The 21661-nt window shown below is 39.8% G+C and overlaps 1 protein-coding gene across 2 annotated transcripts in view; it reads right to left on the bottom strand.

Moving 5' to 3' along the window:
- The window catches only part of PNPLA8 (patatin like phospholipase domain containing 8), a 42821-nt gene extending 28929 nt beyond the window's left edge, over positions 1–13892 (bottom strand). Inside the window, exons 1-3 of one of the 2 annotated variants that reach the window (XM_043872381.1) lie at positions 13747–13892; positions 5661–6675; positions 5359–5508 (exon numbers count right to left, since the gene is read on the bottom strand). In XM_043872381.1, coding sequence (XP_043728316.1) covers positions 5359–5508; positions 5661–6419 — 909 coding nt within the window. In that variant the 5' untranslated portion in view covers positions 6420–6675; positions 13747–13892. Of the gene's footprint in view, positions 1–5358; positions 5509–5660; positions 6813–13746 lie in introns of both variants that reach the window. The other variant, XM_043872380.1, reaches the window with a different exon arrangement.
- Positions 13893–21661: the final 7769 nt, after the last annotated feature.

The following is a 21661-nucleotide window of genomic DNA, read 5'->3' on the forward strand; positions in this document are numbered from 1 at the left end:
CATGTGAAATGTGGGCTGAATGAAGCACAAGCTGGAATTAAGATTTCTGGGAGGAACATCAATAACCTCAGATATGCAGATGACAACACCCTTACAGCAGAAACAAAGAGGAACTAAAGAGCCTTTGATAAAGGTTAAAGAGGATAGTAAAAAAGCTGACTTAAAACTCAACATTCAAAAAACAAAGATCATGGCATCCAGTCCCAGCACTTCAGAGCAAATAGATGGGGAAACAATGGAAATAGTGAAAGACTTTATTTTCTTGGGCTCCAAAAGCACTGTGGACAGTGACTGCAGTCATGAAATTAAAAGATCATTGCTCCTTGAAAGGAAAGCTATGACAAACTTAGACAGTGTATTAAAAAGCAGAGACATTACTTTGCCAACAAAGGTCCATATAGTCAAAGCTATGGTTTTTCCAACAGTCATATACAGATGTGAAAGTTGGAAGATAAAGAATGCTGAGTACTGAAGAATTGATGCTTTTGAACTGTGGTGTTGGAGAAGACTCTTGAGAGTCCCTTGGAATGCAAGGAGATCCAACCAGTAAATCCTAAAGGAAATCAATCCTGAATACTCATTGGAAAGACTGATGCTGAAGCTGAAGCTCTGATACTTTGGCCACCTGATGCGAACAGCCAACTCATTGGAAAAGACCCTGATGCTGGTAAACATAAAAAGCAGGAGGAGAAAGGGACAGCAGAGGATGAGATGATTGGATGGCATCACCAACTCAATGGACATGAATCTGAGCAGCTCCATGAGATGGTGAGGGACACGGAATCCTGGCGTGCTGCAATCCATGGGGTCACAAAGCATCGACACAACTGAGCAACTGAAAAACAACAAAGCTGATTCTCAAATTTATACAGAAGCACAAGTGCCAAGAATAACTAAGCCAATTACTAAGAGGAAGAACAATGCTGGAAGAGTTATACTACAGACATCAAATTTATTACAAAGCTACAATAAATTGGGCTTCCATAGTAGTTCAGACGGTAAAGCAGGAGAGCCAGGTTTGATCCCTGGGTTGGGAAGTTCCCCTGGAGAAGGAAATAGCAACCCAATCCAGTATTCCTGCCTGGAGAATTCCAAGGACAGAGAGCCTGGTGGGCTACAATCCATGGGGTTGCAAAGAGTCAGAAATGACTGAGCGACTAACACACACAATAAATTAGACAGTACAATATTTAAACAAGGATAAACAATGTATTAACAGAAAAGAATACAGTGTTCAAAAATATATCCATAAATAATCACCTGATTTACAATGACACTCTTCAATAAATGGTGCTAGGTCAACTGGATATAGGCATTTCATAAAATCAAGGCTCCTACCTCACACTATACAATCAAACCTATTCTAGATAGTATATGATATTCTATAATAGTATATATGTAAAAGTGAAAGCAATAAAGTTTCAGAACCAAACACAGGATAAATCTTTGCCTGATGTTAAAACAGGTAAAGATTTCATAAATAGGACACAAAGTGCTAATCATAAGGAAAATATTTATAAACTGTAGTATATTAAAATTAAGAACATCTACTCATCAAAAACCATTAGAGAGAGTGAAAGGTAACCCACAGAGTAGACGAATATATTTATAAGACACATACATGTATAACATATACAGGTGTTATAATATATAAAGACATATCCATAATTAATAAAGAAAATTTCCAGATCAAATAGAAAAGGCTGATCAACCCAACAGAAAAATGAATAAGACCTGGCCTAGGCATTTCATGAGGGCAGTAAACAGTTCAGCTCAGTCACTCAGTCATGTCCAACTCTTTGCGACCTCATGGACTGAAGCATGCCAGGCTTCCCTGTCCATCACCAACTCCTGGAGCTTGCTCAAACTCACGTCTGATGAAGTTGATGATGCCATCCAACCATCTCATCCTCTCTCATGCCCTTCTCCTCCTGCCTTCAATCTTTCCCAGCATCAGGGTCTTTTCCAATGAGTCAGTTCTTTGTATCAGGTGGCCAAAGTATTGGAGCTTCAGCTTCAGCAGTAAACAAATGGCCAATAAACACTGGAAAGCTGCTGAACTTCAGTTACCAGAGAAGTACAAATTAAAACCACAATTTAAATCACTAAACATCTAACAAAATGGCTAAAATAAGAAGATAAAATAAGGCATTAGAGAGGAGGAAGCATAACCAGAAGGCTCATACAATCCTGGTGAAAGTATCAACTGACAAAAGCACTTTGCAAAACCACCTGGCAGTACCCACTAAGATGAGAACAGGCATATTCTATAAGCAGGACTGCAGCTGCTGCTGTTGCTGAGTGGCTTCAGTCGTGTCTGACTGTGCGACCCTATCAGCTGCAGCCTGCCAAGAACCTCTCTTCAAGGGATTCTCTATGCAAGCAAACTGGAGTGGGTTGCCACATCCCCCTCCAGGGTATCTTCACAACCTAGGGATGAAACCTTGGTCTGCTGCATTGCAGGCAGGCTCTTTACTGCTGAGCCACCAGGGAAGCCCAAGCAGGACTACTCTTACGTTTTCCAAAAGAGACATCCCAGAAGTACTATTCCTATATATTTCCAAACAGGAAGCTATCCAAATGTCCGCTACATTGCACTATATCATTCAACAGAATACATAACAATGAGAATAAAGGTTTCTTAGCTACACTCATCAGTATAGAAGGTTTCCACAAACATAATGCTGATGGGGGTGGGGGGGCATAAAAGAGCACATTCAGTATCATTCCATTTATATAACAAGCAGAAAGAGGTACTACTAACTAATCTATACTGCTAGAAAACTGGTCAGTCTTTTTAAAGATAATGATTGGAAAGGAGTATAGAGAGGCTTTTGGAAACATTCTGTTTCTTAACTGGGTGGATGTTATATAGATGTGTTCAATTTTTGAAAATTTATGGAGCTGTATACTTATAGTATATACATTTTCTCTGTATAATATTTTTACAAAAATTTCAAAAAAGACACAAGAAACAGCTTGAAGGGCACCCTACTAGTCAAAGTTAAAATAAATTACACATTTAAAAAAAAGGATGAGGGAAAGATTATGGAAACACAACTTATGAAAAATTATGAGTTCATAATGATAATAAAAGGAAAAAAACACCAAGGATTCATCTCACCATTGAAGCAGCTTTTAGAGCAAACTCTTTACTTTGAAAACTGGAGACTAAGTAGAAAGAAATTACACATTTCTTTTACTTTTCCCGAAACATTGATTTCTGAGAGTAACTAAATAGCTTTAGCTGGGTGAAGAAAGCTCTACTTTACAGGAACATGTCAATTATAAGGCAGAAGGAATGACAGAATTAGAAATTTATCATTCTGCAACCCTAATAAAATGACAAGTTTTGGAAACAATTAGGTTAACAGTTGGTGGACTAATATTTTTAGCCTAACTGTACAGTGAAAAGATAAGACTGTAATCTTCCAAATTCAGTGGTAACCTCACTATTACTAATCGTTGTTTAACCAATTATGTTTTGACATGATGCAATATACGGTGAATAATATCATCTGCAGTGTGTTCCAACAAGAAAACACTCAACGCAATCAAGTCTTTATATTTAAATTCCAATGTGCAAGAAACAAAAAGGAAGAAGGAATATATCAACAATACCAACAAAAAGGAAGCTAGGTAAGCTCAGAAGGTTAGTCAGTCTACAAGAAAATATATATCAGATTTCTCCAAGGTATTGAAGGGTCCCTGGATTTAAGGTCAGTTATGAGTTCTCAAAGTTTCTATTAACAAAACAGGTCACAAGAGACTAAAACTGAAAACTATCCAGAAATCCATCAACACTACCATGAGTAAATAAGCTGCAATACATTCATACAATGGAATACAAAAGAAACAAGAATGAATGACCTACAACTACCCGCAACAATCTAAAAGATTCCTACCAGTGTGCTGAGCGACAGAAACAACAGTTTACATAATGTACAAAACCAGACAAAACTAACTTGTGATCCTTTTTTGGGAGACTATGATTGAAATGGAGTCCAGGGGAAACTTCTGAAGTGCTGACAAATTCTACTCTTCATCTGGGTGCTGGCTATGTGAAGGTGTATGAAAACTCATTGAGCTTTATACTTACAATTGCATGTGTATCATACTTCAATAAAATGTTTTTCTTAAAAGTTCTTTAAAGTATGCATATTTTTCTTAGACGTTTGCTTTCAGTGTATCACCCAAATGTTAAAATGACTTAAAAGCATATCCATATTAGGAAAATTTATCTTTTAGGTAAGAGATTATACATATATGAAAGATAATTACAAATTCTATGAACATGATATTCTAAAGTTTAGCTATTACAATATATGTATTGTATGAAATTTGAGGGAAAATTAATTAAAAATGTGTAACTTTTTAGCAAGATTGTTATCAAACTGTTGAATAAATATGAACTAAGTTAACTGACAATTTTTTGGATGGCAAGTAAAAAATAAGCACTGATGGATCTCTAACAAAATATTAACACTATCCATTCTTTATATGACATGTCCAAATTGTTAATTATATGTTACAAATAATCATAGCATTGAGGTAGAGACATCATTCACATTTTATGGCATTTCAGGGCTTCCCAGGTGGCACGAGTGGTAAAGAACCTGCCCGCCAATGCAGGAGGCATGAGACAAGTTCGATCCCTGGGTTGGGAAGATCCCCTGGAGAAGGGAATGACAACCCACTCCAGTACTCTTGCCTGGAGAACTCCACAGACAGAGGAGCCTGGCGGGCTACAGTCCATGGGGTCGCAGAGAGTCAGACACAACTGAAGCGACTTAGCACGCATGCTACCATGAAAACAGTCTACTTAAATAGATCTAAATTACTTTCACTGTTTTATATTTGAAAAAACTGAGGCAAAGAAAATCTATTTGTTTTATTAATAGAATCACACGTTCAACTGCCAATAAGATCATAAAAATTTTTAGACTTTCAAATACAAAAAGATCATGAAATAAAAACAAGTAATGGTTTTACTTATGAATTACAACTCCTGTCCGAACAGTAGCTGCACAGCATGAACACTTAACATTGCATTTAAGAAAACCTTGGTAGCTATTAGGTAATTCAACTAATACACTAGATATATCTTCTTATCTTGGAAGTATCTTAAAAGTACAAACAAATATGAGTACTAGGAGCATAACAAATGACAGAAGAAAAATGAGCATTTAGTGCAATGCATATCACAAAATAAATGGGCAATTACTAAGTATGTAAAACACCACATGTATGATAAAACCATGAAAAAAAAAAAAAGAAAGGTGTTGCCCTTCCCATTTCAGAAGATTTACTAGTACTTTTATTCCAAGAAAAAACCAGACTAAAGGTAATCAAAATTACCTTGACAGCCACTCCTTTTCCCTCAGGAAATTCTAGAAGATGGAAAGTCAGTTCTTCAACTCTATTAATGCAGAGCCTTGGGTCAGTTGTTCTTCTTAATGCTTGAACTAACGCCCGGGTTCTGTTATCAATACTCACTCTGGCAATGATCTGCAACGACATATTAAAGTATGTATGATTCAAGTCTGAAAACTGCTCCAGTGATACCAACAGATGATCAAAGTTCTTCAATCACATAAGGAAATGAAACTTAGAAATCTGATAAAAATTAAAACTTAAAATCACAATAAATTACGACTTGCCTTTTCTCGCTGAAGAGATAACCGCCTTTTCTCCTCTATGTTTTTGTCTTTGCTGACAGCCTGCTCGGCTTTTGTCGCCTCTTCCCGCTCTTCTAACTGACTCTTTGAATCATACTTTAGTTTGGGGACAAGTCCACCAATATAACCACCTACTAAGGCTTGTACACCTTCCGTGGGACGAGACAGAAAGTTAGCAATACTCTGTTTAGTAGAAATGGGAAGAACCTCAGGTGTCTCACTGGGACTTCCAGGCTTGTCCTCAGAATATAAAGAAGCTTCTGAGTCTAGCTTCTTATCAGATAGGATGCCAGGATCTGGAGAACTGGGTTTCTCATCTTCAACCTTTTTAAGTTCAAGTTCTGATTTTTCCTGGAAATGTTGATCTTCCTTCTGTTGAGACATTTTTTCCTCACGCTTGAAGTATGAATTAATATGACTTGACAAAAAGTAGAATGACTCTCCAAATTTTGTGGTTATATTATTTGTGTAATGAAAAAGGCTTGGTTTACCTATATTGTCTTTCTCTATAACCTGACTTTCCTTTGCTGGAAGAGAACTCTTTTCTGCTGACTTGTCACTATACTTTTTCAGAAACTTGATGGTTTGTTTAACGCTTTTCTGTTTTAACCAACCGCTATCTGTCACTTTTCTTAATATTCGAGAACTTGGCTTAAGCTGAGCTAAACGAGAAATCATTTCATTTTGCTTGCCAAAGACAGCCTTTGAAACAGAGTTCAAAGTGTTTTTAATACGGGACATACGAGGGCTCACTTTTGTAAGTCCCTTGGGAGCAGAAGTGCTAAGTCTCAAGATTCCAAGATGTAAACCATGGTGGCTTAGGGGGGAACAGTGCTTACTGCAAGAATGAGCTTCACTTTTGGTCCATTTACATCTTATTCTGCTTGTATGAATCCCTCTCTGTAGACTGATGTGGCTTATCCTCCCGTAATGTTCAGGTGAGCACAAGAAAGGCAGCTGCTTGCTCCTCTGCTTCCCACAAAGACTTCTCGCATTACTAAGGAGGTAAATATAATATAGATCTATAGTCAAATTAATAGACATAACTTAAAAATTACTTATTTTCTATATGTTATGACTTTCACTTCATTCCTGAATGCTTCATTTAAGAAATGCCATAATTCATGGTCTTACCTAAAATGGCAAGAAAAAAAAAAAAGATTAGGATTTAAGGTAAAACTGAAGTTGGGGAAGAGATAAAATACATTACATTACTTGAACTAAACTCAGCAACTTGTCTCAAAAGAAGATAGGACAATATATTTTCATGATGGCAATAGAGATCTCATTTTTAAGCAAATAGAAGGTAATTAAATCTTTTGGTATAGAAATCAATGAGAAAAGAAAGTGAGTAGTAGGATGTTTCATGAAAACTAATTTAGAGAAACTACCGGATAGATAAGGTCTCCAAAACACAAGACCGAACATGCAACTGTGAAACAAAATCTGTATTCATGGTAAGACAAGGAAAACTTAAACATAAAAGTTCTTCTCTGCCCCTTGGCCTCCTTTCTACCTGCACTCTCGACCTACCATACCTCCCCCACCAGCAGGAATCCCTGCTCCACATTCACAGCAACATTCTCCCAACATCAGCAAGACAGAACATCTTTTCTTGACCTTGTAAAGGGTCCCATGGCCCACTGTGATGGTACTTAAGTCTGGATTATGCAAACTGTCAATACACATTATTTTATGTACAGCCCTCTGTTTCAAAAAAACTTATATAAACTGTGTCTCAACTTCTAACAGGTGGAACAGTTCTCAGAGTTTTCTGAGATACTCTTCCTGGGTTATAATCCTCAAATTTGGCTCAAATAAAATTTCCCAATTCTTTTTTAGACCTACTGATTAATTTTTCATTGACACAATTTAAATATTCTGCTGTTTTTCTTCTTTATTATTGAAGTCTCGACTAGTTTATGTGACACTAGACATTAAGTTCTTTGAGGACAATAGTCAAGTCTTATACTCCTATTCACTGCAAACCATTTATAGAATATTTAATCTGAAACTTAGTCCCGCTGAAACCGAGTCCCTCTGCTGAATTTATTAACTTCTATCCAAAATGTTATTCTCCTGTCCAACACCTGTTCCCCTCAGGATTGAGGCATATCAAAGAAAAGGGGGGACTCAAACCAAGTAGGACCCTATGGGACCCCCTGATGCATGAAAGCCTCTGTGTCCCCAATTTCTTGTTTGTAAGAAAAAGGCCTTCAGCCTCCGAGACCCTCCCTGAGTTCCAAAGGGCAGATTCAAACAGTTAATTAAGAGAGTGAGGGAATGCAGAGACATCAGTGCAGAGATGGGGCAGGGTCCTGGTTTATCCTGGGGGGATGTATATAACAATCAGATAGAAATCTCTGAGTTCTTCTAGGGGAACTAAGGCCCCTCCCCAGGAAGACGATGGTAATGTCAGGCTGAGCACAAGACCCAGACTGGCTGGAACCAGAAAGCTGATGACTGAGATTCCTGGGACACCATTTTGTCACCTCAACCTATCAGAAGAGGCCCCCCACAAATTCTGCTTATAAAATCTCTTCCCCCAAACCCACCAGAGTTCAGGTCTTTCAAGCAGGAGCTGCCTGCTTTATGGCTCTTGCAATAAACCCTTCTCCCACTCCAAACGTGGACATTTCAGTTTGTCTGGCCTCACTGTGTGCTGGGCACACATTCAACAACTTGATGCCAGATATAGTCCTAAATGCTGAGACCACAAAGAGGATACCAAGAAACTTTCAGTTTAGAGCTTGAGATAGCCTTGTAAAGAAGATTTCACAGTCTAGTAGTAACTGCTCATTTAAGCAAAGAAGTCAGACTAGAATAAACTATGTGCATACATGCTAAGTCGCTTCAGTAGAGTCTAACTCCTTGAGACCCCATGGACTGTCCATGGGATTTTTCGGGCAAGAGTACTAGACACCTTCTCCAAAACTATGTGTAACACCTAACAGACAGGGGCTCATAACCACAACATGAATGCCATTTAAAACAGACATTTTGTTCTTTCAATTGGTAAAATGCAAATAATGGATAATATCCAGTACTGATAATAACCTGGGGAAATGGGACTCAAAGGGCTACCTGACAGAATCTAAGGAAATTTTAATAGCTATCTATTAAAATTTTAAAGGCACATGTTCTTTGATTAGTAGTTCCACCATAAAGAATCTATCCTACAGAAATAACTGCACAGGAGTACAGGTATATATACACATTCTTTGCCACATTGCTTGAAATATCAAAACACTGATAAACAACTCTTAAGTGTCTTCTAGAAAGGGATGGTTAAATAAACTACGGTAGATAACATACAACACAATGAATTACAATGTAATGTTATATAGCAGTTAGGAACTAGATGATCCATTGTATCCAATGTATATATCCTTCATATACAGTATAGAGAGGAAGGCAAACTGCAATAACTTATGTATGAATATCAATAACACAAGGATACACAGATGTAGACACAAAGGTATTATGTAATACAAGAAAACAAAAACCTACATATGCAGCTGAAATCTGTGGCTACACACACATACACACATTCTGAAAGGGTAAGCATCTGTTTATTTATTCCTGTGAACTGAGAAGTGGAATTGAAAGAGAAGGGCTTTCGAGAGAACAGCTTTTGAGAAGGGCTTTTACTTTTGGATGGATTCTATTATTTACAAAGAGAAGGCATTGTATTTGTAATTTAAGAAAACAATGCAATGCACTTTAATAGATGGTACTATATGAATGGAAGACACAAAGTCAGAGCAGACATCCAGGTAAGTCTGAAAAAAAAAAAGATGCTGAAAACTGGGCAAAACAGTAATTCATCACATGGTAAAAGATGAGAGGGGAAGGAGAGAATTCTAAATAATGCGGAAAACAAACACAAACAAACAAAAAAAAGCATTTAAGAAAGTACACACAGTATAAGCAGGGAGCCAATAATGAGGGAGAAGCTGAAGATGATACTGCAAAGACAGGAGGAGCCAGATTATGAAGGGTCCGACAATCTTGCCATAGAGATTAAAGATCGAACTGTCAATGAACTATGTTAAGCAAAGGAATGACATTAGGAAGGCGCTTCCAGCAGATCTCGACAGATGGAGTAATGGGACAAGACAGAATGACAGGAATCAAGAACCCATTGTGACTCTTCAGAAGATAGTCTGAACTAACATCTTTCCAAATTGCACGTGAACATGCTATTTTAAAATCTGTAGAGGGGAGGAAAGAAAAGAAGCAAAACTATCTGCCTTGCTGACTCTTCAGAACCCCTCAGGATCTGCAGTCAATGTAATAAGCTGAATTAACACAAAAGTTTCACAATCTCCAACGCAGAAATACATGATAAAATACATCTAAAGGACTCGTGGATAAAAAAGCTATACTCAAAACTAATAATGGACTCCTGTAACTCAACAACAAAAATCAAATAATTAAAAAATGGGCAAAGGACTTGAATAGATGAAAGATGTCATCCTTCTCTAAAGAGACATTCAGTAAATAAGCACAAGAAAAGATGAACAACATGACTGATATCAGAGAAATACAAATCAAAACCAAATGAGGTATATATCCCACACTTATCAGGGTGGCTATTACCAAAAAAAAAAAAAGAAAAAAATACCTGAGAAATAAAGGACACTTCCAAAGCTCAGGCAAGAGACTCTCTCACTCAGCAATCCCCACTGAAGGAAAAATTGTAACCGAGATTAGAAACAATAGAAAAAAAATTAAGTAGGTTTAAGACGTTCAATGATAGAACAAAAATAAGGCAGCAAAAAAAAAAAAAAAAAAAAAAACCTGTGCAAAATGTACAGGAAGAGTAAAATTTTAGAAATGAAAATTCCAGCTACAAGCTAGTTACTAGATGTTACTGTAATATAATGACAAAGAAAGGCTGAAAAGGAATACGGGAAATATATACCAAGGCCTATATAATCAAAAGAAAGCAAAAAGCACCTTAAAGCAAAAACACTAAATAAGATTAAAAAGGCATACTATTCCATAGTAAAAGGAATAATCCACTTATTGACAGTTATTAAACCTCAGTTTCCTAGGTCTTGGAGAACAAGACAACTTATTAATAAACAAGTAACTGATACAATGTATAACAACAGATCGAGAAGTACCATGAAGAAAAATAAAGCTGGAGGCTGGGTAGAAAAGGGCCCAGGGACGGCTATTTCAGCTGATGTAGTCAGAAGAATTGAGTTGACACGTTACTGGAGATCTGAATGAACTGAGGAAGCAAATTATTTAAAAGTAGCCAGGAAAAAAGCACTCAAGGCAGAGGAAAAAGCAACCAAAGCTTTGGAGACAGGAATGACCTTTGTCTATTCAAGAATAGTAAGATTAAGGTAGTTAAAGTAAAGTAAGAAATAGGAGAAATGGTAGACACAGGCCCAAGGGTCAAGCAGAGAACAGAGCTATAAAAGCCAGGATTACAATAAGGGATCTGCATTGTTTCTTTCCAATAAGAGATAATCCTCAAGACCAACAAGAATACACCTATCAACTTGGCAAAGAAATACAGTATATAAAGCAAATCTGAAAAGGGGAACAATTAAGTCTAGACAATCTCATGATCATACAATTTTAAAACACTCTTCTAGAAGTGATAGTTATCAGGCCAAAACTGCCGAAAAGAGCTGTCAACAAAATCAACAAGCTGAATTTAACTGCTCCTAAACCACACTAGTAAATGCAGATAAGGGTTTGGAGAGCAAATTGAGCTGAGACAAAACTTAGATTGCAAACAGATAAGAAGATAAACTGTAAAGTGCCACCATCAACTGAGAAAAAAGCAGGAGGACCAGACTCTCTATTTATAGGATAGTACAAATACAGATGCAGGCATAAATAGAAGAGTGAGGCCTAGACCAACCACTGGGGAATGGGATGAAGTTGTAACTAGAAGAAATTCAGGAATTGCTAGGTGGAGGCTCCGCTAAGGATGGAAAGAATTAATTTATGGGGGACTTCACTTGGTTATACTGCAATTATGCAGACATGAAGTGACAGAGGTTTGGATTGGATTAAGATAAAAGTACTACAGGAGATGACTACTGCTCTGAGCCACACTTTGAAAACGGAGCAATCAGCGAAACACTGGACTTGGTGACAGCAAAGAATAGGGTCAGGAGAGGGAGGTGTCAAGATAACTTAAGGGTTTTTAATCAGAGAACCAGGGAGAATGCCATTTGTGGATATGAGATAGCTTGGAAGGGGGCCAATTTGATTAAAATCTCTTGGTTTTACAGAATGCAGAAACAGTGGGGCATTCACATGGAGACATACTACAGGAACATCGGCTGTTGGATTTATGTTTGGAGTTACTAGCACAGCGACAGCTGAAATCATAAGACTGGATTTACCAAAGAAGGGTGTATACAGGTAATACTTCTCCAGAATTTGGGGATCGCAGAGTTTGATAAAAGTTTTCTCTGCCTCAAAAAAATGCTTATCTGCATATATACACTATATTTTCCAAGACATTTCAGGATATTTACAGAAGTACTAAAGTATTCCTTGGGTTTCAAATTTTAAAATTCTGGTGTGGAGAGAACAAGGATAGAGCCTTGACAGCCATTCAGAGTTAGGAAGAGGCAGTTTGCCAAGCAGGAAAAAAAAAAAAAAGCACAGGAGAAAAGACATCCAGAAAAGCTCAGGGCAATGGCAGGACGTCAGAAAAAGTACTGGACACTGAATGAAATAAAATATAAGACATGGGAAATAAAGGTCAGAACTAAGTAAGACAAGACAGGAAGATGTTCGGCTAAGAGTTCTATGATCTTTTCACAAATATATGCTCCACACACGAAGCAGTAAGTACCCTCTGGCACAAATCCTCCGTCATTATTACTAAGCAAAAAAACAACTCAAAGATGTACCTTGATTAACTCTGCACTTGAAGCAAGTAAACATATAAACTAGTGAAAGTGATCTTTTCATCCAACATGACTTGTTACAACGACATTGCTCTCAAGGTTTTAACTGAGATCTGACCCAGGAACAGAAAAACAAGATCAACACTGAGAAAAAAGTTTAAGAAAAATGATGAAGTAAGAATATGTTCTTATATTCAAAGTACAACTAATGCGCACAAGAGATTTGACATAAACAGCTACAATGGGCATGAAATATTTGACTCATAAGAGGCATTAAACTCTCGGTTCACAGTGCAACAAATGTTTCTAAAACTCCCGGATTTAAAAATTCTTAGTATTTCACTGTCTTAACAGCATTTCCTCGATACACCAAAACCTACTTTTGTCATTTTTGAAAGCTCAATAATCGGGACTGTAGATTGGGATGCAGTTCCACTGGGATGTTACCGGAAGTAAAAAGCACCACTTTAAATAGGATTATGTGATAGTTCCTCATCTAAGTTCTCCCTAGGTGTCACCACTTTTTATTTAAAGTTATCATAGTATTAGGTATAGAAACCAGTCTCCTCCCCGCATGATGACTTATATGACAGCGACTGGAAGCAGTGCAACAAACCTTCACCTACTGAACAGCACACATCTGAAACCGATTAAGCAACAGGAGCGAGAGACAGAGTTCAGTGTGGGTGGGGTGACATAGAAACTGCTGATAATTAAAAGCCTGGAGCAGCCGACTCATCAGGTGTACTGACAGTGGGGAATGATGTAGGTAGAACAGGGACGCGGTTTTGACAAGCAACCGGGACCTGCCGGAGCACCTACTGCCCAGGGGAAGTCAGAGAGACTCAGGGAACCTCGGCTGCGAGGCTCGGGGGTGGAACTGACAGCTCCGGGCGGGACCAAAAAAACCTAAACAGTCTGAGCCGTGCGGACCAGCAAAGCCCACCAGGCCAGAAGAGGCGGAGAGCATCGCGCACCCCTCAGGCCTGGGACCGGCGGACCCTTCCGGTGCCCGGTCGCCTTATGGAGCCCGGGTCCGGGCGTCTCCCCGCCCTCTCGCCCTGGAAGCGCCCTCCAACGAGAGATAAGAAGTCCCGGAGGGGCAAATGAGTCCCCGGGGCGACTCGCGGCCTTCTCCCCTCGCCGACCGTCCCGCCGGCCCCCCACGGGCCACCTACCGGGATGCAGGCCGCAACTACTTGGGCGGCAGGGGCGACGCGCCTTTCCCCCGTACGCGCGTCCCCTCTGCCCGCCAGCATCAGCTGAGCTTCCAGCACAAACACCAGGGCAGCAGCTGGGGTGCCACCCTCCCCCAGCTCCGTCCCGCCCCAGCGGAAGTGACGCAGGGCGGCCGGGTCTACTGGCCGGCTGGGGAGGAGCTCCTCCGCCTCGCTGAGGCCTCTGCCTGCCCGTCAGCCGCCGCTCCGCCCCCTCCCCAGACATGCGCAATAGAGCAGGGCTGAGCGCGGCCGGGAGACGTGCGTGCGTGCACTTGCCTGCGGGCACCAGCGGAGCCGCCGCCTGGCGACCAGCCGTGGCAGTTTCTTTGGCTCCGCGGGCTTGTGTGCAGGGCTCAGTACGCGCTTAGCTGAGCTAAGCATCCATCTCCGCGTCCATTGAGATTTTGTCCGCTCTCCTTCAGGTTCCCGGAACCCGGGCTGTGTACCAGCCGCCTGGAGGATGGTGAGCGGCATGGACCGGGGTCCTAACCACTCTGCCGTCATCATTCCTGAGCTTCGCCACTTGGACTAAAAATCGCTGGAAAGCTCTTTCACATACGTTATCCTGTTGGAAGTCAGCCAGGAAAGCCCCGCTACCCTCTTCTTTCCAAAGGGTCCCACACTTAACACATTCGTTTTTCAATCCTAACATTTTATGCCTACCAAGTCTGCAAATAGCCTATACAACCCATAAGGCAAATACAGCTCATGGCCTGTTTCTGTACGTCTGCAAAGTAAGAATGGGCTTTTCATTTTCAATAGTTTAGGGGGGGCGGGGAAAAAGACTTTTGGGACACGTGACATTGACACCAAATTCAAATTCAATGTTCTTTAAAAAAAAAAAAAAGGTATTTTTTAGAGCATAGCCTTTATATGTCAAGAAGCTTTACTGCTAAAACAGGGAGTTTGGATAGTTACTGTAGCTTCCTCTAAATAAGTTGAGGTTAGAAAACAGAAAAGTAGCCATTACTCACCTCAAAATGTTACCATGACAGATTCTCTTCTCTCTAGACTTGACTTGTCTCGCACGGGTGAATGTTACTGCTCTAGTCCATATAAAATGATTGTGAGGTGTTTAAGGAAGGAATTGTATGAGCTGTCACATAGTGGGTGTTGGACTTACACCTTGTTTTTTCTTTTTAATTAAGAGGAGGAAGCCAGCTTGCCAGGCTCTTGGGGCACAAATGGCTGGATTATGTACATCATAATGCCTGATAAACCCCTGCAGTGCGTGATCTAGACAGGTTATTTAGCCATACTATAGTTAAAAGGTACATGCATAAACTAAACTTTAGAGGCATATGGAAGTAACCTTAGTTCCAAAGAGACGTTCCTCCCTATTGTTAAAAAAATTATACTTGTTAAAACAATAGACTTTACTTAGGACTTTTGCCATAGGTGTCAAGGCTTTTGCAATTGGGGAGAGAGATTGGGCTGAATTACAAATACAACAGAGACAGTTGGATATGTGTAGCCAAAGAACAGAGAGGCAGGGGCCAGCGGATTGAAAATTACTAAGAGGGGATGCCAAGGGTAGGGGATTCTTGCTAAAGCATTTTAACAAGATTCTTGCTAAAGACTGACCAGTGTGACTAGATATCAAGGTTGGGAGATGTTCTCTAAACTGACTCAGTAGGATTCTTGGTAAAATTGGACTTGGAAGACCAAAGCCAGGACCTGGGGAGGAAGCCTTGATGGAAGAGGGCTCAGAGAAATCAAATTAAAGTTTGACAAATGAGAAAGTCTTTGTCACCATCCAATCATCCATCCCCCCACTTGTTTTCCTTCACTTCCTAATTTAGTCAGACTTTATCAAATATCTAAATTTTTCTCCCTTGCCAGAATTTTTTTTTTAACTCATGAATTATTCTCCTTTGCTCTTTCTTTCTCACTGTTGTCCACCTCCATACCTTTAATCCCCATAACTTTAACCAGCCTGAAATCTGAGGATCTTAGTGCAGGATCTCTCAAGTCTTTCCATTGCTCTACATCTTGGCCTCCATTGCTTTAGTTTAAGCTTTCATCTTCAATCTTGTTAAACTGGTTTTCCAGCCTGTAACTGACCTCTAACCTAGAGTTATTCTCTTCTGGGCAGCCAAGATAATCTTTCTAAAGTGCAAGTCCAATCACGTGATTTCACTAATTAAAAAGTTTATGCTTCATCTTCATGGAATCAAGTGCAGGGCATGATACGCGTCAAGCCTAACAAGTTTCCAGCCTTAATTTCATTACTTTCCCCTTGCTCTTTACCCTCTGTCTGTACTTCAGTGTTCAGTCACCTAATCGTGTCTAACTCTTTGTGACCCCAAAGACTGGCCATAATTCAGTCAGTTCAGTTCAGTTCAGTGGCTCAGTTGTGTCCAACTCTTTGCGACCCCATGAATTGCAGCATGACAGGCCTCCCTGTCCATCACCAACTCCCGGAGTTTACTCAAACTCATGTCCATCAAGTTGGTGATGCCATTCAGCCATCTCATCCTCTGTTGTCCCCTTCTCTTCCTGCCCCCAATCCCTCCCAGCATCAGGGTCTTTTCCAATGAGTCAACTCTTCGCATGAGGTGGCCAAAGTACTGGAGTTTCAGCTTCAGCATCAGTCCTTCCAATGAACACCCAGGACTGATCTCCTTTAGGATGGACTGGTTGGATCTCATTGCAGCCCAAAGGACTCTCAAGAGTCTTCTCCAACACCACAGTTCAAAAACATCAATTTTTCGGTGCTCAGCTTTCTCCATAGTCCAACTGTCACATCCATACATGACCACTGGAAAATCCATAGCCTTGACCGGACGGACCTTTGTTGGCAAAGTAATGTCTCTGCTTTTTAATATGCTATCTAGGTCGGTCATAACTTTCCTTCCAAGGAGTAAGCGTCTTTTAATTTCATGGCTGCAATCACCATCTGCAGTGATTTTGGAGCCCCAAAAAATAAAGTCTGTCACTGTTTCCACAGTTTCCCCATCTATTTCCCATGAAGTAATGGGACCAGATGCCATGATCTTAGCTTTCTGAATGTTGAGCTTTTTTTTTTTTTCATTTATTTTTATTAGTTGTAGGCTAATTACAACATTGCAGTGGGTTCTGTCATACATTGACATGAATCAGCCATGGATTTACATGTATTCTCCATCCCGATCCCCCCTCCCACCTCCCTCTCTACCCAATCTACCCAATCCCTCTGGGTCTTCCCAGTTGAATGTTGAGCTTTAAGCCAACTTTTTCACTCTCCTCTTTCACTTTCATCAACAGGCTTTTTAGTTCCTCTTCACAATCTGCCATAAGGGTGGTGTCATCTGCATATCTGAAATTATTGATATTTCTCCTGGCAATCTTGATTCCAGCTTGTGCTTCTTCCAGCCCAGTGTTTGTCATGATGTACTCTGCATATAAGTCAAATAAGCAGGGTGACGATATACAGCCTTGACATACTCCTTTTCCTATTTGGAACCAGTCTGTTGTTCTATGTCCAGTTCTAACTGTTGCTTCCTGACCTGCATGTAGGTTTCTCAAGAGGTGGGTCAGGTGGTCTGGTATTCCCATCTCCTTCAGAATTTTCCACAGTTTATTGTGGTCCACACAGTCAAAGGCTTTAGCATAGTCATTAAAACAGAAATAGATGTTTTTCTGGAACTCTCTTGCTTTTTCGATGATCCAGCGGATGTTGGCAATTTGATCTCTGGTTCCTCGGCCTTTTCTAAAACCAGCTTGACCATCTGGGAGTTCACGGTTCACGTATTGCTGAAGCCTGGCTTGGAGAATTTTGAGCATTACTTTACGAGCATGTGAGATGAATACAATTGTGCGGTAGTTTGAACATTCTTTGGGATTGCCTTTCTTAGGGATTGGAATGAAAACTGACCTTTCACAGTCCTGTGGCCACTGCTGAGTTTTCCAAATTTGCTGGCATATTGAGTGCAGCACTTTCACAGCATCATCTTTCAGGATTTGAAATAGCTCAACTGGAATTCCATCACATCCACTAGCTTTGTTTGTCGTGATGCTTTCTAAGGCCCATTTGACTTCACATTCCAGGATGTCTGGCTCTAGATGAGTGATCACACCATCGTGATTATCTGGGTCACAAAGATCTTTTTTGTACAGTTCTTCCGTGTATTCTTGCCACCTCTTCTTAATATCTTCTGCTTTTGTTAGGTCCATACCATTTCTGTCCTTTATTGAACCCATCTTTGCATGAAATGTTCCCTTGGTATCTCTAATTTTCTTGAAGAGATCTCTAGTCGTTCCCATTCTATCGTTTTCCTCTATTTCTTTGCATTGATCACTGAGGAAGGCTTTCTTATCTCTCTTTGCTATTCTTTGGAACTCTGCATTCAAATGGGACTATCTTTCCTTTTCTCCTTTGCTTTTTGCTTCTCTTCTTTTCACAGCTATTTGTAAGGCCTTCTCAGACAACCATTTTGCCTCTTTGCATCTTTCCATGGGGATGGTCTTGATCCCTGTCTCCTGCACAATGTCACAAACGTCCATCCATAGTTCATCAGGCACTCTGTCTATCAGATCTATTCCCTTAAATCTATTTCTCACTTCCACTGTATAGTCATAAGGGTTTTGATTTAGGTCATACCTGAATGGCCTAGTGGTTTTCCCTACTTTCTTCAACTTAAGTCTGAATTTGGCAATAAGGAGTTCATGGTCTGAGCCACAATCAACTCCCGGTCTTGTTTTTGCTGACAGTATAGAGCTTCTCCATCTTTGGCTGCAAAGAATATCATCAATCTGATTTCGGTATTGACCATCTGGTGATGTCCTTGTGTAGAGTCTTTTCTTGTGTTGTTGGAAGAGGGTGTTTGCTATGGCCAGTGTGTTCTCTTGGCAGAACTCTATTAGCCTTTGCCCTGCTTCATTTCATACTCCAAGGCCATAATTATGGTTCCTCAAATGCCTTGTGCTTTTTCATGCTTCAGTACCTTTGCTTATACCTCCTCCAAAACTAGAAAAGCTTACAAACTAAAGATACTCTTACTATACAATCCAGCAATTGTTATTCTTGGTATTTACCTGAAGGAGTTGGCAACCTGCATGTAGATGTTTATAGCAGCTTTATTCATAATTGCCAAAACTTGGAAGAAACCAAGATATCCTACAGTAAGTGAATAGATAAGTAAACTGTGGTACATCAGATAATGGAATATTATTCAGAGCTAAAAACAAACTTTCAGCCATGAAAAGATGTGGAAAAATCTTAAATGCTTATACCAATCTACAAAGGCCATGTATGATTCCAACCATATGACATTCTGAAAAGGCAAACTATAGAGATAGTAAAAACAAACAAACAAAAAATCAGGATTGGGATGGGGGCAGGGTGTGAATTAGGCAGAACACAGAGGATGTTCAAGGCAGTGAAAACACTCTGTGATATTTAATGATGGATACCTGTCATTACACATTTGCTCAAACTCATAGAATATACATAACCAAAAGTAAACTCTAAGATACACTATGGACTTTGGGTTATTATGTTGTGCCAGTGTACATTCATTGATTGAAACATATATGTACCACTCTGGTGGGGGTGGCTTTCCTGATGGCTCAGATGGTAAAGATCCTGCCTGCAATGGGGGAGAGCTGGCTTCGGTCCCTGGGTCAGGAAGATCCCCTGGAGAAGGAAATGGCAACCCACTCCAGTATTCTTGCCTGGAGAATCCCATGGACAGAGGAGCCTGGTGGGCTACAGTCCATGGGGTCGCAAAGAGTCAGATTTGACTGAGCGATATCTTAATCTGTAATGTATGTGTGAAAGCAGAGGTAAATGAGAAATAGCTACACCTTCCTCTCAGTTTTGCTGTGGACCTAAATCTGCTCTGAAAAAAAGTGTAATTGAAAAGAAAAGAAACAGCAACACTGATTCATTGAATAAAACATGCCTTCCATGCGTGTTTGCTTCCCCAGGTTCCCTGCCACCACGGTATTTTTATTTCTTTGTTTATATGCCTGTGAGTTGCCTGTAGGCACGGAGTATAACATGACTATATGTGTATCCTTTGGGTCTAGCATACTACCCAGCAAAGTGTAGATTCTCTAAAATTCTGTATTATTGAATTGATTTTTAATTTCATTCAGATTACCAGTTAATAAGTTACAAATGGAAATTAAAACCCTTTCATGATTCTTTTGATGTTAGAAAAAAATTTAAGAGAAAAGAGAAGTTCAGTTCATTTTAAACACTATAAATTCAGTCGTGTGCAAAATAGGAAATTGTCTTCTATTTTTAATAGCGGGCTAATAATATTTAATATCCTTCAGGAAAAGATCACCCACTCCAATGTTCTTGCCTGGAGAATCCCAGGGATGGGGGAGCCTGGTGGGCTGCCATCTATGGGGTCGCACAGAGTCGGACACGACTGAAGCGACTTAGCAGCAGCAGCAACAGGAAAAGATCACACTTGCAATAATGTTAAACACAGTAATTGTCCTACCCTATATCCTTTGGCTACTAGATAAAATAGGTATCCACGTTGCTCCTGTATTATTTATTTGTTCTCATTTGATTTACAAGGTTTACCAGTGATCTGTTATAGACCTTTCTTTCTCTAAATCAATAGTCAACTTCTCCTTATATTGATTATTAAAGTTTGGCTTATAAGAACTCTTCAAAGAACTTCTAGCCTCTTTATTGCTCAAACATAACTCAATGCTCTAGCCCAAATAAATTAAGCAATATTGCTGTAAGATATTTCTCCAAATCATCCAAGTGAAGGATATGCCAGAAAATAATCCTAGAAGAATATATACTGTGGTAGGCAGAATAATGGCCTAATCCCTTGAACTTCTGAATATGTTACATTATAATACATGGCAACAGGGACTTTACAGATGTAATTAAGTGTACCGATTTTTAAAAAGGGATATTATCCCAAATTATCCAGGAGGTCTCAATCTAATTACACGAGCTTTTTCTCATGCTGGAAGCAGTAGAGATGTGGTAGAAGACAAGACAGAGAGAAGCCCAGGTGGTAGGGGTGGTTCAAACTGCTGCACAATCGCACTCATCTCACACACGAGAAAAGTAATGCTTGAAGTTCTGCAAGCCATGCTTCAATAGTACATGAACCAAGAGCTTCCAGATGTTCAGGCTGGATTTAGGAAAGGCAGAAGAACCAGAGATCAAATTCCCAACATCCACTGGATCATAGAAAAAGCAAGAGAGTTCCAGAAAAACACCTACTTCTGCTTTATTGACTACACCAAGGCCTTTGACTGTGTGGATCACAACAAAGTGTGGAAAATTCTTCAAGAAATGGGAATACCAGACCACCTTACCTGCCACCTAAGAAATCTGTATACAGGTCAAGAAGCAACAGTTAGAACTGAACATGGAACAACAGACTAGTTCCAAATTGGGAAAGGAGTGCATCAAGGCTGTATATTGTCACCCTGCTTATTTAGCTTATATGCAGAGTACATCATGAAAAATGCTGGACTGGAAGAAGCACAAGCTGGAATCAAGATTGCCAGGAGAAATATCAATAACCTCGGATATGCAGATGACACCCCCCTTACGGCAGAAAGTGAAGAAGAACTAAAGAGCCTCTTGATGAAAGTGAAAGAGAGTGAAAAAGTTGGCTTATAACTCAACATTCAGAAAACTAGGATCATGGCATCTGGTCCCATCATTTCATGGCAAATAGTTGGGGAAACAATGGAAACAGTGAGAGACTATTTGGGGGGGGGCTCCAAAATCACTGCACATGATGACTGCAGCCATGAAATTAAAAGATGCTTGCTCTTTGGAAGAAAAGCTATGACAAACCTAGACAGTGTATTAAAAAGCAGAGACATTACTTTACCAACAAAGGTCCATCTAGTCAAAGCTATGGTTTTTCCAGTAGTCATGTATGGATGTGAGAGTTGG

Source organism: Cervus elaphus, chromosome 18, assembly GCF_910594005.1.
Source record: "Cervus elaphus chromosome 18, mCerEla1.1, whole genome shotgun sequence".
In the NCBI taxonomy this organism is placed as follows: domain Eukaryota; kingdom Metazoa; phylum Chordata; class Mammalia; order Artiodactyla; family Cervidae; genus Cervus; species Cervus elaphus.